At 47.4% G+C, this 16299-nt stretch overlaps 1 protein-coding gene across 1 annotated transcript in view; it reads right to left on the minus strand.

The window, feature by feature from the left end:
• The window catches only part of SNX8 (sorting nexin 8), a 42249-nt gene that overhangs the window by 13555 nt on the left and 12395 nt on the right, over positions 1 to 16299 (minus strand). The window contains exons 2-4 of the mRNA XM_055340699.1: positions 2822 to 3012; positions 674 to 791; positions 302 to 423 (exon numbers count right to left, since the gene is read on the minus strand). Of these exons, the coding sequence (XP_055196674.1) occupies positions 302 to 423; positions 674 to 791; positions 2822 to 3012 (431 nt within the window). The remainder of the gene's footprint in view (positions 1 to 301; positions 424 to 673; positions 792 to 2821; positions 3013 to 16299) is intronic.

Raw genomic sequence — 16299 nt, forward strand, 5'->3', positions numbered from 1 at the left:
CTCGTGTGGTGATCTGGGGCCTCCAGCACTTCTGTAACCCTCCCAAGTAGAGCCCTCAGTGAACAATCCTCGGTGTCCACTGCAACAGTGCAGAAAGCCTCCCCCGGACCCACAAAATCCTGCCAAGCCAGAGCCAAGGATGCTTTCTGACATCACAGCCCTGTCATCTGGGCAGAAAGTCAGTCTCACTTGTGCTGTCATGTATGCAGGAGACTCCATCAGGCCACCCAAGTGAGGAGAGCAAGATAACAGGCAAATTTAAGAGACCCTCAGGACCCTCCCATGACAGGGAAGTACTCACAGGGCCACTGAAGGACAGGAACAGCCTGAGAGCCACATCCTCAGAGAATGGGGGGTGCCGGGCCACCAGGTTAATGAAGCGCCTCAACGCCCTTCGCCGGGACTCAATGAACTCCCGGTCAGCTGCAGAGGAGAGCACAGGGTCGGCAAACAGGCTATGCAGCCTCCCACCCCAGCCCCCCACAAACATGCTGCAGGGTGGAAATAAGCCAGGAAAACCCCAGCCCGGCCTCCAGCACATCCGTGTTACCTCCCAGCACTGACTGGCCCAGCCCTCCCAGGCACCCTGGGGACAGCCAAGCCCAGCCTCCAGAGCACCCGGTGTTACCTCTCAGCACTAACCAGCCCAGGCCTCCTGGGCACCCCATGTTACCTCCCAGGACTCTCTTGGGCGGAAGGGCTGGCACCATGCGGTATGGGAACCTGTGCAGCAGCATCTCATGGAAAACCACAAAGTCGTTGTACCGTCTGTACACGGAGGATTGGAAGCGCTGCAAAAGAAGGCTCTGCGCTCAGACCGGACACCAGAAACCTCCCCACGCCACCATTTCCCTTCCCTACTCTCCCCTCCACCAAGAAACAGAGCCCTGGGAGCAGTGTAGCTCAGGGCCCCATCCTCCCTCTCTACACTCGACTGAGGAAAGACCCTGTCCTTCCCAGTGGCACTCACACAGCTTCCCAACACTGCATAGCGCTTACATCCTGTCCCGCCCCCGTTACTGGGGCTCTCACAGGAGTCCACACCTACATGGGTGAACCTGTCCCCCCATTACAAGGTAGTGCATGGGAATGATGCCTTCTTCACTTCGTTCCCAGGGGCACCTTCCCGTACATGGTCACATAGTGCCAGAGCCATGAGCACGACTGCCTCCTGGGAGAGAACTAACCATCGAGACAGAACAGACACTGCTCAGGAATGCTGGACAATCAGACATCGGACTCAAATCCCACTGTATGCCTCATAATGAACAGCCCCGCAGGCTCTACGAGAGCCATGCCCCACACGGAGGAACGTAACCTGGCTCTCCTGTATGAGTTCACACGATACATGTGCAAGAGCAACGAAATTAAATATGCTGTACTGCTTGTAAAGAACACTGCTTGGTGAAAGAAGCCAGTCTGATCCCAAGAACTGGGCGCCCTGGGAAAGGCAGAGCTGTGGACACAGGAGAAGAGGGGTGGCTGCCAGGGGCTCGGGGCAGAGGGATGAACTGGTGGGGACACAGGAGACTTTCAGGGCAGGGAACACTCTGTGTGACACTGTAGCGGTAGATGCTGGTCATCACACATTTGTCCAGGCCCCAGAGAGACCCTCGCATGAACCATGGACCCTGGGCGATGACGACATGTCTGCCTGGGGTCATCAACTGTGACAAATGGGACAGTGGTCATGGGCAGCCCATTGGGAGGAGCACGGGTTTATGGGAAATCTCGGCTCTCTCCCTCAATTGTGCTGTGAACCTAAAACTTCCCCCAAAATATTACATCTATAAAATAAATATGTTATACAAAGAAAACCATGAAGCCAGGCATGTCCCTCTGCTGTGGAACCTCTGGTGAGCTGGGTCCAGGATAGAACGAGTGGCCCAGGCTGCGGCCCAGGCTTAAGCACCAGCAGGTGGGGCCCTTCACACCTTGGGCAGAGCGGCCTCCCTGAAAAATGTCCATTATGGGACAAAAAACACCATGAAACAAAAATTCTGTGATTCCTGATTCCCACAGCACAACCACACAGCCACTTGGTTTGGAAAACGTGCTTCCTCCCCAGGGTGACAGAGTCTTCCCACCAAAGCCACCACAGAAGCACACTTTCACTGCAGCAGGGCCCCACACCACCTGTCCTTGCATCCCCCACTAACACAGGATTCCACTAGCCCAAGAATGCCATCAGCTCACCAATGACTTAATTCTCAGTTTCTGAATAAAAATTCCCCCCAGCATCTATTCTAACAGAACCAAGAGAGAGAAAGAAAATGGAGGAAGGGACAGAAGATAACCACTGCTGATGCCACCCCGTCTCCACACAGACACACAGCCTGGTGCCCAACACCTCCTTAGCTCGGGTATGGGGGCCCCTAACAATGCAGGCAGCAACCTTAGCAAAGATGAAATGGACACACACCAATCCTGCCCTCTAAACTTGACCCAAAGACCATACTGTACCCTCAGGGATTTCCCACAACTGCAAAACCACTGCCAGCCTGGCCTTTGCCGTGGTATGTGCCCCACAGACTGAACAAGCTCTTCTGAGAAGCATCCCAGACACAGGGATAGGGAGGGCAGGCTGAGCTAGCTGGGAGTGTGGCTGAGCCAGAGCAAGACATGGGGACACGCAGGCTGTGGAAACATCTGTTGGGCGGCTTGGCTCCCAACGTCTAGTTTTGGGTCTTACCTTTAGGGCCAGCCCACAGACTCTCTCTGTGGCCCTTTGCTGACACACACCACTCCCGCCCCAACATGTCCCTGTCCCACCCCCACCCTGCCTCATCTCTCCAACACGCACACACCATTTGCTTCTTACCTGGCTGGAAACCTCATATTCCACATGCTTCAGGAAGAGGCCCTTCTTCTCAGGAATGAGCTCCACCTGCACGGTGTCCCTGGCCAGCAGCTCCTGCAGGGTATATGACAACAGCAGCGGGTTCCCCTGAGGCATCTGCATTCGATTGGGGTATGGGTCCCTCCGCTCGCTGATCTGGGGCGTTGGCAAGCCTAAAGAAGAGAAGGCGAATGGCCAATAAAAACAGCTACTCAGAAAGTGGAGACTGCCGCCAGCCAGCCCTCCCTCCACGGGGTGCTCACTCAGCAGTCAGACTGTGGCCACGTCACCCCCACCCCAATCCATTCATGCTGCGGAGCTGGTGCTCAGGGGCACTTTCTGCTAACTAATCACCATGCTGTGAGGTGTCCACCCACCTGTGAATCAGCAAAGACACCTACAGATCCAAAACCAGTCAGATCTAGTTTTCAATTTGGGGCAGAAAAAAAATGATTTACAAGTTTCATGTAAAAGACCCTCCTTTCCTCTAGAGTCAAAAAGGAGGTTAAAACTAAAGAGTCATATAATTTCTCTGCCCACTGTTTCTACAGTGAACACACATGACTTCGTGTGCCAAAACAATCATTCCAGTTCCATGTAGGTAAAAAACCCACTTGCTGGGACGCCTGGGTGGCTCAGCAATTGAGCATCTGCCTTCGGCTCAGGGCATGATCCCAGGGTCCTGGGATTGAGTCCCACATCCGGCTCCTTGCAGGAAGCCTGCTTCTCCTTCCACCTAGGTCTCTGCCTCTCTCTCTCTCTCTCTCTCTCTCTCTCTCTCTCTCTCTGTCATAAATAAATAAATAAATAAATAAATAGATAGATAGATAGATAGATAGATAGATTGCTTAGAGCTAGGATTCCCAACCACACAAGTCAGAGAATGACACCCTCAAACCTCAGCTTCCCCTGAAACAAGGAGTTACCCACGCCTCACTCAGAGCAGCAGGAGACGGAGCAGAGAGATCATAGGCTAACAAACACGGAAGCCACGTTAAAAAGTCAGTTTGGTTCTTACTACAGAGAGTTCTAAAGAAATAGGTTCTTTTTGGTTAGAAAACACAGTAAAGGGGCAGCCCCGGTGGCACAGTGGTTTAGTGCTGCCTGCAGCCCAGGGCGTGATCCTGGGGACCTGGGATCAAGTCCCACATCAGGCTCCTTGCGTGGAGCCTGCTTCTCCCTCTGCCTGTGTCTCCGCCTCTCTCTCTCTGTGTGTCTCTCATGAATAAATAAATAAAATCTTTAAAAAAAAAACACACAGTAAAGTTAAGGTATCCCACAGAGGGGTGGGGGGTCTCACACTAATCAACACTGCTATAAATAACCACAACAAAATGTAGACTTCTCTTTTTTCCAAAATTTCTATGTCATTTTTCATGATTTACCTCTTAAAACAACACTTCAGAGTTAAGATTCTGGTTTACATTCTGAACAGAATTCATGACTAGATTGTTTTCATCTGTGAAATTACTCAGCATTTCAGAATTTAAAATGCAGTTGCCTTTAATTGACCTTAAAGCTTAAGAAACAAAACAAACTAAGGCTTTAATACTTACTTGGGAACTCCAAGGGCCTCATAAAAACTCCACACAAAAACTAAATATTATGTGCTCTAAAGCAGTAAGACACTGCCAAGTAAAAGGGCACATATCCCAGGGTCAATGCAATCCAGGTAGGCGCAGGAAAAAAAGAGAAGCAATTCTAGCCGTATTTTCATCTCTCCTTTCAAAATTTATATTCCTGTGATATCTTTATAATATACATAATGTAGTAGTATAGTGCATGCATGTAACCTTCAAAATGTGTATGTGTATAGATGTACGTGAATACATGTGCGTGTGTACACGACTATGATGTACATGTGTATATGTGTGCAAGTGTATATATACAAGAGTATGTAAATGTGTACATAAGGGGTGTGCACACGTGTGTAAATGTATGCGCATGTGTGTCTGTGTATATGTGTATGTGGTTATATAGGGTGTGTGTGTGTGTGTGTATATATATCATGGTATGTGCAAGTGTCTATATACAAGTGTGTGAGCATATATGTAGGTAAGTGTGTCCATGTGTGTACACAAGTGTGTACATGAGAGGTGTACATGTGTAAGTATATTGCAAGTGTGAGTATGCAAATGTGTGTATGAGTGTATATGTACATGGGTGTGTACATGTGCATGTACGTGTGTGTATATGTGTATATAGGAGTGTGTGTTTAAGTGTGCAAGTGTGTCTGTGTCTATAAACATGTGAGTATTGTGTATGAGTATATAGGTCATGGGTGTGTACACATATGAGTGTGTATACCTATGGGTACATGAGGGGTGAGTATTAAAGAGTCCCTAATATCTTAATGGCCAAAATGTGGAGACAACAGCTCCAGAAGGTTCTCCCATCCTAAGAACTCAGTCCCTTCCCATTTAAAAATATTTTGATGGCCTAAACTGTGTTTACTCAGTCTCTTCAGGGAGCACATGGACTCTCAGTCAATGAGCCAACAAGTGTTTCTTAAGTACCCACTCGAGTACAGTAATGAACAACGCGGGGTCACTACGCTCATTAATAGGCATTCAGCACGCAGCTACAGACTGTCCCCACAGCTAGGCACAATCCAAGAGGATCCAAACTCCAGGGCAAATGGGAATCCCACTGTTACATATCTTAACAGCACCCTGATAATGAGAGAGGGGGCCAGACACAGCACCCAAACACAAACTCTGCGGGCGGGGACACACCCAGCTCTATTCTCGGGACACATCCCAGCTGCTGGGGTGCCTGGCATGTAGAAGGGCCTTAAAGAAACCTTGCCAAATGACTATTTGCTGATATTTATTCCATTTTCAGGAGTGAAAAGTAGCATGTCTGAGAAAACAAAGTCTTATGTAACTAGAGCACAGAATATGTGGAAAACAGCAAATAATGAAGCCAAAAAGGTAATGGGGAAAGAACATTTTTATCAAAGAAAAGATCTGCAAATACATATATCTGAAAAGGGACGTGTACCTAGAATAAAGAACCCCTACAACACATTAAAAATAACAGAGACAGACAAAAAAACCCAATTTAAAAATGGGCAAAGGATTTGCATAGACATTCCTCCAAAGATATATCAGTGGCCAGTAGCACATAAAAAGATGCTCAACATCACTGAACGTCATGGAAATGCAAATCACAGCCATAACAAGATACCACCCACTACAATAGCTCTAATTAAAAAAAAAAAAACAAAACACGAACATTAGCCAGGATGTGGAAAAGCCCAGCACTTCCTCAGAATGTCAGTAGCAGAGCCACTATGTGACCCCGCAGTTCCACTCCTAGAAATATATCTGAGATATCTGAGATGAACATGTATGTTCAGAGTCCTATAGACAAATGTCCACAGCAGCATTATTCATAGGAGCCAAAGAGCAGAAAAATCCAAGCATCCATCAACTATCAAAGAGTAAATAAAAGTGGCTTATCTTGGGGCACCTGGGTGGCTCAGTGGCTAAGCATCTGCCTTCAGCTCAGGGTGTGATCCCAGATCCCAGGGTCCTGCGATTGAGTCCCCCATCAAGCTTTCCTCAGAGAGCCTGCTTCTCCCTCTGCCTGTGTCTCTGTCCCTCTCTGTCTCTCATGAATAAATCAATAAAAGCTTTTTTTTTAATGGCTTATCTGTAAAAATGGACTACTATTCTTCCATAAAAAGGAATGAAGGACAGATTCATGCTACAAGATGGTAAGTCAAAGAAGCCAGACACAAGGACCATGTTAGGGATGAGTCTGTGCACAAGAAATCCCCAGAAGAGGCAAATATACAGAAACAAAGCAGACTGGTCCCTGCTGAGGGCTGAAGCAGGAGGAGCCAACGACAAGAGAACTGGCGTGAGGATTGGAAGAGAAGGGGTTTCTCAGGAGGGTGATCATGGCAAGGGGTGCACATGGCAAGGGGTGAACACACCAGCATCACTGTGTTGTACACCTGACGTGACTGAAGCTTATAGTACACAAATGAGAACTATGAACACCTTACATATAAAAGGTGGGGGACACAAGTAAATGGCAAGAATAAGAACCTCCAAAAACCCTTTCTTTGACAGAAGCAAAAATGGTCAGAACCCACTTTTTCAGAACAGGAAATTGAAGGTGTATGACAAGCCAGCGTACTTTTATTGATGCAAAAACTGTTAAAACAAGGGCATCCTAAAAAAAAAAAAAAAAAAAAAAGGCCATCCTGGGTAGGCCCTCAATCCAGTACAACTGGAGTCCTCCTAAGGAGCAGGAGGACCACACCAAGACCCAGAGACATATGGCACACAGGGTGGGTACATATCAGTGGAGTCAGAGATGGAAGCCACACAGCTGCAAGTCAAGGAACCCAGAGGGTGACCTGTCACAGCCAGATGCTGGAAAGGGCAGGAAGGACCCTACCCTACAGGGTTTGGAGGGAGTGTGGCCCTGCCCACATCTGGATTTCAGACTTCTGACCTCCAGGGCTGTGAGACATTCCCGCTGTTTCAAGCCATCCAATTTGTGTAACAAATTACAAATTACAGGGATCCCTGGGTGGCGCAGCGGTTTGGCGCCTGCCTTTGGCCCAGGGTGCGATCCTGGAGACCTGGGATTGAATCCCACATCGGGCTTCCGGTGCATGGAGCCTGCTTCTCCCTCTGCCTGTGTCTCTGCCTCTCTCTCTCTGTGACTATCATAAATAAATAAAAATTAAAAAAAAAAAAAAAACAAATTACAAATTACAGCAGCCACACGACACACAAGAAACTTGACAAAATTCAGAGAGATCGTTAAAGTCAATGATAAGCAGCAACACCTTGGGAGGGAGGAAAATCTGATTTCTAGAGTTGCCACTCTGGTTTATATCATTTAAACTATCCAGTTTACAACTAAAGTTTATACGACATGCAAAGAAACAAGAAAGTTGGCCAAACATGGAAAAACCACCACCAGAAACTGTCCTCAAGGAAGGCCAGGCATTGAACTCATTTGACAAAGACCTTACATCAGCTATCTGAAATAGGTTCCAAGGGCATCTGGGTGGCTCAGGCAACGAAGCGTTTGCCTTCAAATCAGGTCAAGATTGCAGGGTCCTGGGATAGAGCCCCACGTCGGGCTCCCTGCTCAGCAAGGAGCATGCCTCTCCCTCTGTCCCTCCATCTCCACTCACGCTTTCTCTGTCTCAAATAAATCAAATCTTTAAAAAGATTTTTTTAATTAAAAAATTAAATGAAGGGATCCCTGGGTGGCGCAGCGGTTTAGCGCCTGCCTTTGGCCCAGGGCGCGATCCTGGAGATCCGGGATCGAGTCCCACGTCGGGCTCCCGGTGCATGGAGCCTGCTTCTCCCTCTGCCTGTGTCTCTGCCTCTCTCTCTCTCACTGTGTGCCTATCATAAATAAATAAAAATTTTTTAAAAAATAAAAAATAAAAATAAAATTAAAAATGAAATGAAATAGGTTCCAAGAACTACCAGGAACCATCTCTAAAGAGCCAAGGGAAAGTAGAGAACAGTGTTTCAGCAATAGAATATATTGGTAAACAGAAGTTGTACAAGAAAAATGAATAAAAATTCTGGAATTGAGAAGCTTAATGAATGAAATGAAAAATTCATTACAGGGGCTCAACTGCAGATCTGAGTGGGCAGAGAGAAGAATCAGCAAACTTGAAGATAGGTCAACAGAGATTGGTCTGGAGGACAGAAAGAAGAGAGAATGAGAAGATGGACAGCCCCCCATCCCCCCCACGCACACAGAGGCTGGTGGGACACCATCAAGCATACCAACATCATCAGCATGAGAGGTCCAAAAGGAGAAAGGCTCAGAACAAATACTTGAATAACCTGCTAAAATTTTCCCAAATTTGATTTTTAAAATCCCAGAACCAAAAAGGCACCTGGGTGGCTCAGTCACTTAAATGTCTGACTCTCGGTTTCCACTCAGGGATAAGATCTATCTCTACCTCAGGCTCCACATTCAGCTCGGAGTCTGCTTAGGATTCTTTCCCTCTCCCTACCCCTCTGTCCCTCCCCCAGCCCCCTGGGCACATGTGCATGTGCACACTCTCTCTCAAATAAAATTTAAAAAAAAAAATCCTAAGAACCCAAAGAACTCCAACTAAGATAAACAGGAAGATTCACATCTAGACAGATCATAATTGCACTGTTCAAACCATCCAGAGACAAAGAGAAACTTTTGAAAGCACCAGATCCGCAACTGGGTAAGATGAACAGCTGACCTCTCAGAAGCCAGCCACAGAGGCCACAAGGCAGTGCGATGGTGCACTCACAATGGCAGGAGACAAAACGGTCAACCATATTCTATATCCAGATAAAACATCCTTACTAATAAACAAAGGAAAAATTAAGACAGCCCCCAAAAAACAGAAACAGTGAATTCACTGTGGCACTAGCAGTCCTTCCTTAGGGGAAACAAATAGGCGGCATGAAGAAAGAACAAGCACCAGAACTACACTGGTAAATATAAAGGGCAAGATAAACTTACTCCTTACTTGTAACTTTTTTTTTGGTTGACTTAAAAGACAACCATATTAGGCAATCACCAATCTGTCTTGATGGCATACAATTTACAGGGATATGGACGGAAGGGAGCTGTGAAGTAGCAAAGTTCCTACACACTACTAAAACTCAACTGCTACCATTGGTACCAAGATGGATTGGTACACAGTAAGATGTGAATTTTAACTCCCAGGGCAATCCCTGAGAAAATAACAGAACTCATACAGTGACCAAAACAAGGGAATTTAAATGGTACGCTAGAAAATACCGATTGGATGTAAAACAAGGCAATGTTAGAAGAAAAGATGAAAGATAAAAGTAATGAAAGAAAGATAATTCAGGGAACACCAAATCTCTATTAAGATGAAGTTTTCTCTATTAAGCACATACTAGTTTTGTTCTTTTCCTGACGGTTAAAGTAAGATAATATCCCAAGACAGAATGTACACTCAGTAATGATTACCAAACAGTCACATGCTGCCAAAGAATCTGAACTCTGACCACAGGAGAATCTAAAAGTCAGAACCAAAAAAAAAAAAAAAAAAATTAAAGTCAGAATCCAAAAGGTACATTGTATTTTTTTTTAAGATTTTATTTATATACTCATAAGAGACACAGAAAGAGAGAGAAGCTGATACACAGGCAGAGGGAGAAGCAGGCTCCATGCAGGGAACCCGACGTGGGACTTGATCCCAGGTCTCCAGGATCATGCCCTGGGCCAAAGGCAGGCGCTAAACCGCTGAGCCACCCAGGTGTCCCCAAAAGGCACATTTTAAATCAAAGACACAGCACACACTCTTGATGGGTCTCCACCACCTTCAGAATAGCCCCTCTGTAGAAATTTCAATCTTAAGAAAACTACGATCCCAAGTATCACTTTCCTGAACTAGGACATCCATGGTTTTTCAAAGAATGTTTAAGAAGGAAAACATCATTTCAGATCAGCTACCCTGTCATGTAATGGCCCACTAGCCATGGAAAGAACGGGAACACACAGAGGAAGACTCTGGTTTTCTGTGGGAATAAACATCAAGTTCACGGACAGGACCCCAATGCGCTCATGAAATGGAAGATGCACTGCACACCCACCCAGCCCCGACAGGTAACATAGAGAGGCAGCTAAGCCCCCATACTGAAGGGCTACAAAGGATAGGCTCTGACACAGGTGTGTGCAGACATCTGGGCTCATATCCTTATCATGTGGCCCAGCAACTGACCACCTCCAGGCTTAGCATTTATCCTCAGTAAAACAGGGGTAAGGATGCATGGCCCAGGGCCCAGCCCTCATCATCTGCACCTCGATAAGGGCAACAACCCCTCAGAGGCCTCTCTAGTGGTATTCCCTCCCTGCCCCAACCCTTGTGGCACAAAACCGCTCAATCACAGGGTTTGGACTCAACCCAGAACCTGCAGCTCAAAGCTTGGCCTTGAAATGCCACCCACTGCCCTCGAGATGCTGGGAAGGAAGCCGCTCTCAGACCCACAGGCACAGAACCTCATGCTAATTCCACTTTGCTCCAATGGCCCTTGTGAGGCCAGTGCTGAAAATAGCTACTAGAAATCATTCAGTAATCTCCCCACCTCCCCTCCAGATTACGGTGTTTGAACTCAAAAAGCCTTTGTACATCCGTGGACTAAAATGTAGAACCAACTGCCCATAACAAGGTGTTTGGGGCCATGAGCCTGCAGACCAAGGCCTCACATGGGGCAGGGCAGAGGCTCAGGACCTGCTCCTCTGGACACCGCACCACTCAAGAGACGTGCCTGCTCCAGGGTGACTATGAGACAGACAGCCTGGCGGGTGTCAGAGAAATAGGCACACTGAAGGGAACTGCATCTCTCAAGCCAGCCACCAATGCCCCGTGCCACCCCCAGCGCATGCCTCTGCCTCCCTGCAGCCCATACAGGCTAACTGTCCGTGAGCACTCTTCAGTATCTGTTCAGGTGTGAAATTTGGTGGCTCGCCAAGCCAGCTAGGCACAGATGAAAAGCAACAAAATGTCACACAAAGATGGCTATCCTTCCCAACCTGTTTCCATCAGAGCCTGCGGAATGCAGTCCTGCTATGGGCAAGCACCTAGAGACGTCTAGCCCCCGTGTTCTGACAGCAGCTATCAGCCCCACTCACCACAGCCCAAAGCCTTAGGAAACCAACAGTTTGTGCCTGGTGAGCCATGCTGTCACACATGTCCCTGCTTTACCTAAGCAAGCCTTCACAAACGCTGACCGATGCAGAGGTCACGGGCTGGGAAGCTGCACAGTGGGCACAGGCCAGTCACTTACGGAGGCCACGCCCAGCCTGCCTGGCCACGGCCCCCATGGCACGCTCGCTGACCCCTGAGGAGGGGCTGCACTGAGCACCGGAAAGTGTTCTTCAGCCCTTTCCGCCCAGACCTTCCCTGGCTTCTCACTGCTTGGAACAGCCCTTCCCGGCATAAAGGGTTTCTCAAACCACAATAGGTCATTTGTCCTCCAAAGGCAGCGACGGAGGAGGGTTCCCACTGTCCGAGGTTCAGCAGGCCGGTGGATCAGAACAGGTCTTCTGACGGATTCCAGGTTCACTGTCATCCCCCTCCACTGCCATCCTCAGCTGTCCATTTGCCAGAGTGTGGGATGACAAGGGCCAGCGAGAAACAGCACAGTCTTGGGTTAAAGCCTCCCAAATGAGCATGAATCACAATCGCCTGGTGGGCTCAACCAAATGCTGTCGGGTAACATAAGGGCTGGCAAGGATGTAGAGGGACTACAACCCGTGTGTAGCGGGTGGCAATGTAAAATGCCACGTGGGTAGCTCCTTACAATATAAACAGAATCACCACATTAGCCAGCAATCCCACTGCTAGGTCTATCCCCAAAAGAACTGGAAGCAGGGACTTAAGACACTTGCTCACCCACGTTCATGGCAGCATTATTCACAAAGCCCAAAGGTGGAAGTACCCAACATGTCCACAGACAGATGAACACAACGTGGTCCATCCACACCACAGAACATGATCTAGTCTAAAAGGAAGGAATCCTGGCACCTGCTCCAACATGGATGAACCCTGAGGAGACGCTGTGCTCAAGGAAAGAAGCCAGAGAGAAGAGGACGGACACTGTGTGATCCCACTTCTAGGAGGTCCCTGGACTCGTCAAATTCACAGACACAGAGAGTGGACAGTGGTGCCAGGGGCTGGGGGTCGGTTTTTAATGGGGACAGCATCTGGAGACAGTGACGTTTGCACAATGGTGTGAATGTTAACACCACAGAACTACACACCTGAAGATGGTTAAAATCGTATATCATGCAAAACATGAGAGACTCCTAACTCTGGGAAACGAACAAGGGGTAGTGGAAAGGGACGTGGGCGGTGGGTTGGGGTGACTGGGTGATGGGCACTGAGGGGGGCACTTGGCCAGATGAGCACTGGGTGTTATGCTATATGTTGGCAAATTGAACTCCAATAAAAAAAAAAATCATATGCCATGTATGTTTCACAGTTGGAAACCCACACAGATTACTAGGCTCCATCCCAGAGTCTAGGGTGGATCTAAAGAATCTGAGTTTCTCTAACAAGCTCCCAGGTGAAGCTGCTGCTGGTCCAAGGGTCACAGCGAGATCCACTATTACAGGATGAGCAGAGGAAGGACCCACGGCCCAAATCTGACAAAAACCAGGTAGGTGTTCATAAATGCTGCCATCACGCTTCACTTACTTGGCAGAGAGGGCAGTGACCAATGGCATTCCAGATGACAACTTTTCCACCAAAATAACAGGAAATAAAACAAGCAGAGGGTTCCCGATTTTCAATAGGAACATTCCTTGTCAGGCTCATGAAAGAGGTTTCTACCCATGATCAAGAACTGTTCTAGGAAAAGAAAAAAAAACTGTTCTAGGCTCCTCGGTTATTCTGAAATTCAGCTGTTCTCAGGAAACAGAAGTGACAAAGTCCTGGTCCTTATAGTGGCCATGGCCTTAGAACTGAGAGTTCAGCAGGCGGGCACCCAGGAAGTACTGTGAACAACCCCAGGGTGGGTGGTGGACCACTCACTTGGGAGTTCAGATACACAGAAACTGGGACGCCTGGGTGGCTCAGAGGTTGGCTTTCTGCTCAGGTCATGATTCCACGGTCCCAGGATCGAGTCCTGCACTGGGCTCCCTGCCTGGAGTCTGCTTCTCCCTCTGCCTCTATCTCTCCTCCCTCTCTGTCTCTCATGAATAAATAAAATCTTTTAAAAAAAATACACAGAAACTTTGACAGCCTCAGCTTTGTTACCCTTGGATGTGGCTTTCTCTTACTGAGTGGCCCGTGACTTATTTTATCTACCATTACATTCTTTAAGTAAAGAAAACCACCCAGGGCCCCTGGCTGGCTAAGTCAGTTGAGCATCTCTTTATTTTGGTTCTGGTCATGATCTCAGGGTGGTGAGATCCGAGCCTTATAGCTGGCTCCTTGTTGCGCTGGAGTATGCTTGGGATTCTCTCTCTCTCCCCTCTGCCTCTCCCCCTCTCTAAAAAACAACAACAACAAAAAAAAAAACGGTAAAAAGAAAACCACTCCACCCTACAATGCATACATATCCTATTCGCCCTGCACATACTCCCCACATGTACAGGGCTACAACAGACACACAGGTGATTTTTTTCAAACCTGAAGCGTGTTTCAATGGTGTACATGACTACATTTCTCCTTCAAATTCTCTGTAAAAGGAAAAACTTCCTAAGCTCTTTCCCGTTCATGTAACACAATCATCATGAACACAGTTTTCCTTTCATTCAACCTTTGTTCTTACCTTTTTTTAAAAGATTTTATTTACTTATTCATGAGAGACACGGGGGGGGGGGGGGGGCAGAGACACAGGCAGAGGGAGAAGCAGGCTCCATGCAGGGAGCCCGACGTGGGACTCGATCCCGGGTCTCCAGGATCAGGCCCTGGGCTGAAGGCGGCGCTAAACCGCTGAGCCACCCAGGCGTCCCTGTTCTTAAATACTTTTTAAATACATTTACATTTGTTTTCGTTGTGAAATATTTCAAACGTACATAAATGTACAGAAAATACCAGAATCCGTCTATCTACCACAGAGATTTCACTGAAGATAACATTGTGCCGTATTTTTTCTGAAAAAAAAAGTCAAATACAGAAAAACATGTTACATATGCACAGCACCCTCTCTCCCTTTCCTATTCAAAAGTGGCCACTACCCTGGAGCTGACAGAGCATTTGCAGGTAGGTAGGCCTCTGTGTTTTCTAAGTGTCTGTAAGCATCTAAAGTGCACGCAAGTATTATTTCACATATACAATAAACACAATTATTTCCTTTCTCTCAGTTTTACTTTCTCATACTGGAAGAGAGCATGGTACATAAAACTGCACACATCGACTCTGCTCGGCTCAATTAACGGATACAGCAGTGTGGCAGCATCCAGAGACACACACAGGTCCCCCACATCCCCTTCTCCCTTTTGGCCACTGCCCCCCCCCAAAGGTGACTGCCACCTTAGAGCCCCACACGTGATCTTCACCTGTTACATAGTGGAATCAAGCCATAAGTTCCCCTGACTCTACTTCTACTCAGCATGATGTGTGAGGCCCATCCGTGTCACCACATGCAGCTGTCACCACTACATGCCCCACTGTATGATCAGGCCACGGTTCACCTCATTCTGGACACCTGGATAGTTCCCAGGTTTTCCTATTACACACCATGCTGCCAGGAATACTTAGCACACGTCGTGTGGTGTGCACGTACACTCATTTTTTGCTGAGTTCATTCCTTACAGTGAAGTTCCTGGGCCCCTGGATTTCACGTGTCCGGCTTAGCAAATACTTCCAGTTTTCTAGAGTGACTGAGCCACATCGCACTCCCATCAGCAAGAGGTCCCAGTGGCCTCACACACGGACCACTCAGTGTTTTACCCATTTCTCCCTCAACATTCTGGTAGGGTCTAAGCTTTTCTATCATGGTTGCCAGTAAATCACCACTTCATCTTGATTTTTTACATAACAACCATTGCTCCATCTTCCTAAGAACTATTACCTGTACAGATTGCACAATATCTCAGGTATGCAACTAAAAATCAGATAGCCTTTCTCCCGTTAACTGTTTCCTGCTACTGAAAATAGTGTGAAGAATAACCTCATTCACAAAACATTTTCCTGAATTTTTTTATTCTACCTTTAGCATCAAATCCTAAAGAATGTCACTTTTTTTTTTTCCTGGTAATGGACACTTCCCCTAGATGGCTTTTATACACACGTATGTTGAGCAAGATTTTCTTCAGAAACCCTCTTCAGAGCATTAGTGCAGTGACCTTGGTAACCTAATGGATGTACCACAGTGGCATTAAAAAGAGAAAACCAGCACACCTGGATGACTCAATCAGTTAAGCATCTGACTCTTGGCTTCAGCATAGGTCATGGTCTCGAGATCATGAAATCAAGCCCCACATCCGGCTCCACACTCAGAGGAGTCTACTTAAGATTCTCTCCCCTTCAGCCCCCACTTACACATGCTCTCTCCTGGTCTCAAAGAGAGAGAGAGAGAGAACTAAAATTTTAGCTTCTGACCTGTGGATCAAAATGGCAACCACCGAGGTGAATAGATCATAATGCAAAGTTTCCTCAAATCCACCACCGCCCCCCAAAACTGTTCTTTTATCCTTTCTCAGCCAGTGAGCAGACACTCCTCTCCCACTGCCCCTTCACTCACCTCTTTAGCCCCAGCCAACTGCAGACCCACTCCTCTACTTCCTTCAAATCTTGGCACAAACAACATTTTCCCAAGATATGTATTCGGGGACAACTGCAATTTGCACCCTTTCCTCCCCCCAAGTGCTAACATATGTCACTGGCTCGGTGCATCTAAAAATTGTCCACCTCCCACTACAAGACCATCAACTCCAGGAGAGCAGGCCTCTTTATTCTGTGACACTTACTTTCCTGATGATCAAGAACACCACCCAGCACATAA

Source organism: Nyctereutes procyonoides, unplaced genomic scaffold, assembly GCF_905146905.1.
Source record: "Nyctereutes procyonoides isolate TBG_1078 unplaced genomic scaffold, NYPRO_anot_genome, whole genome shotgun sequence".
Taxonomy (NCBI): Eukaryota; Metazoa; Chordata; class Mammalia; order Carnivora; family Canidae; genus Nyctereutes; species Nyctereutes procyonoides.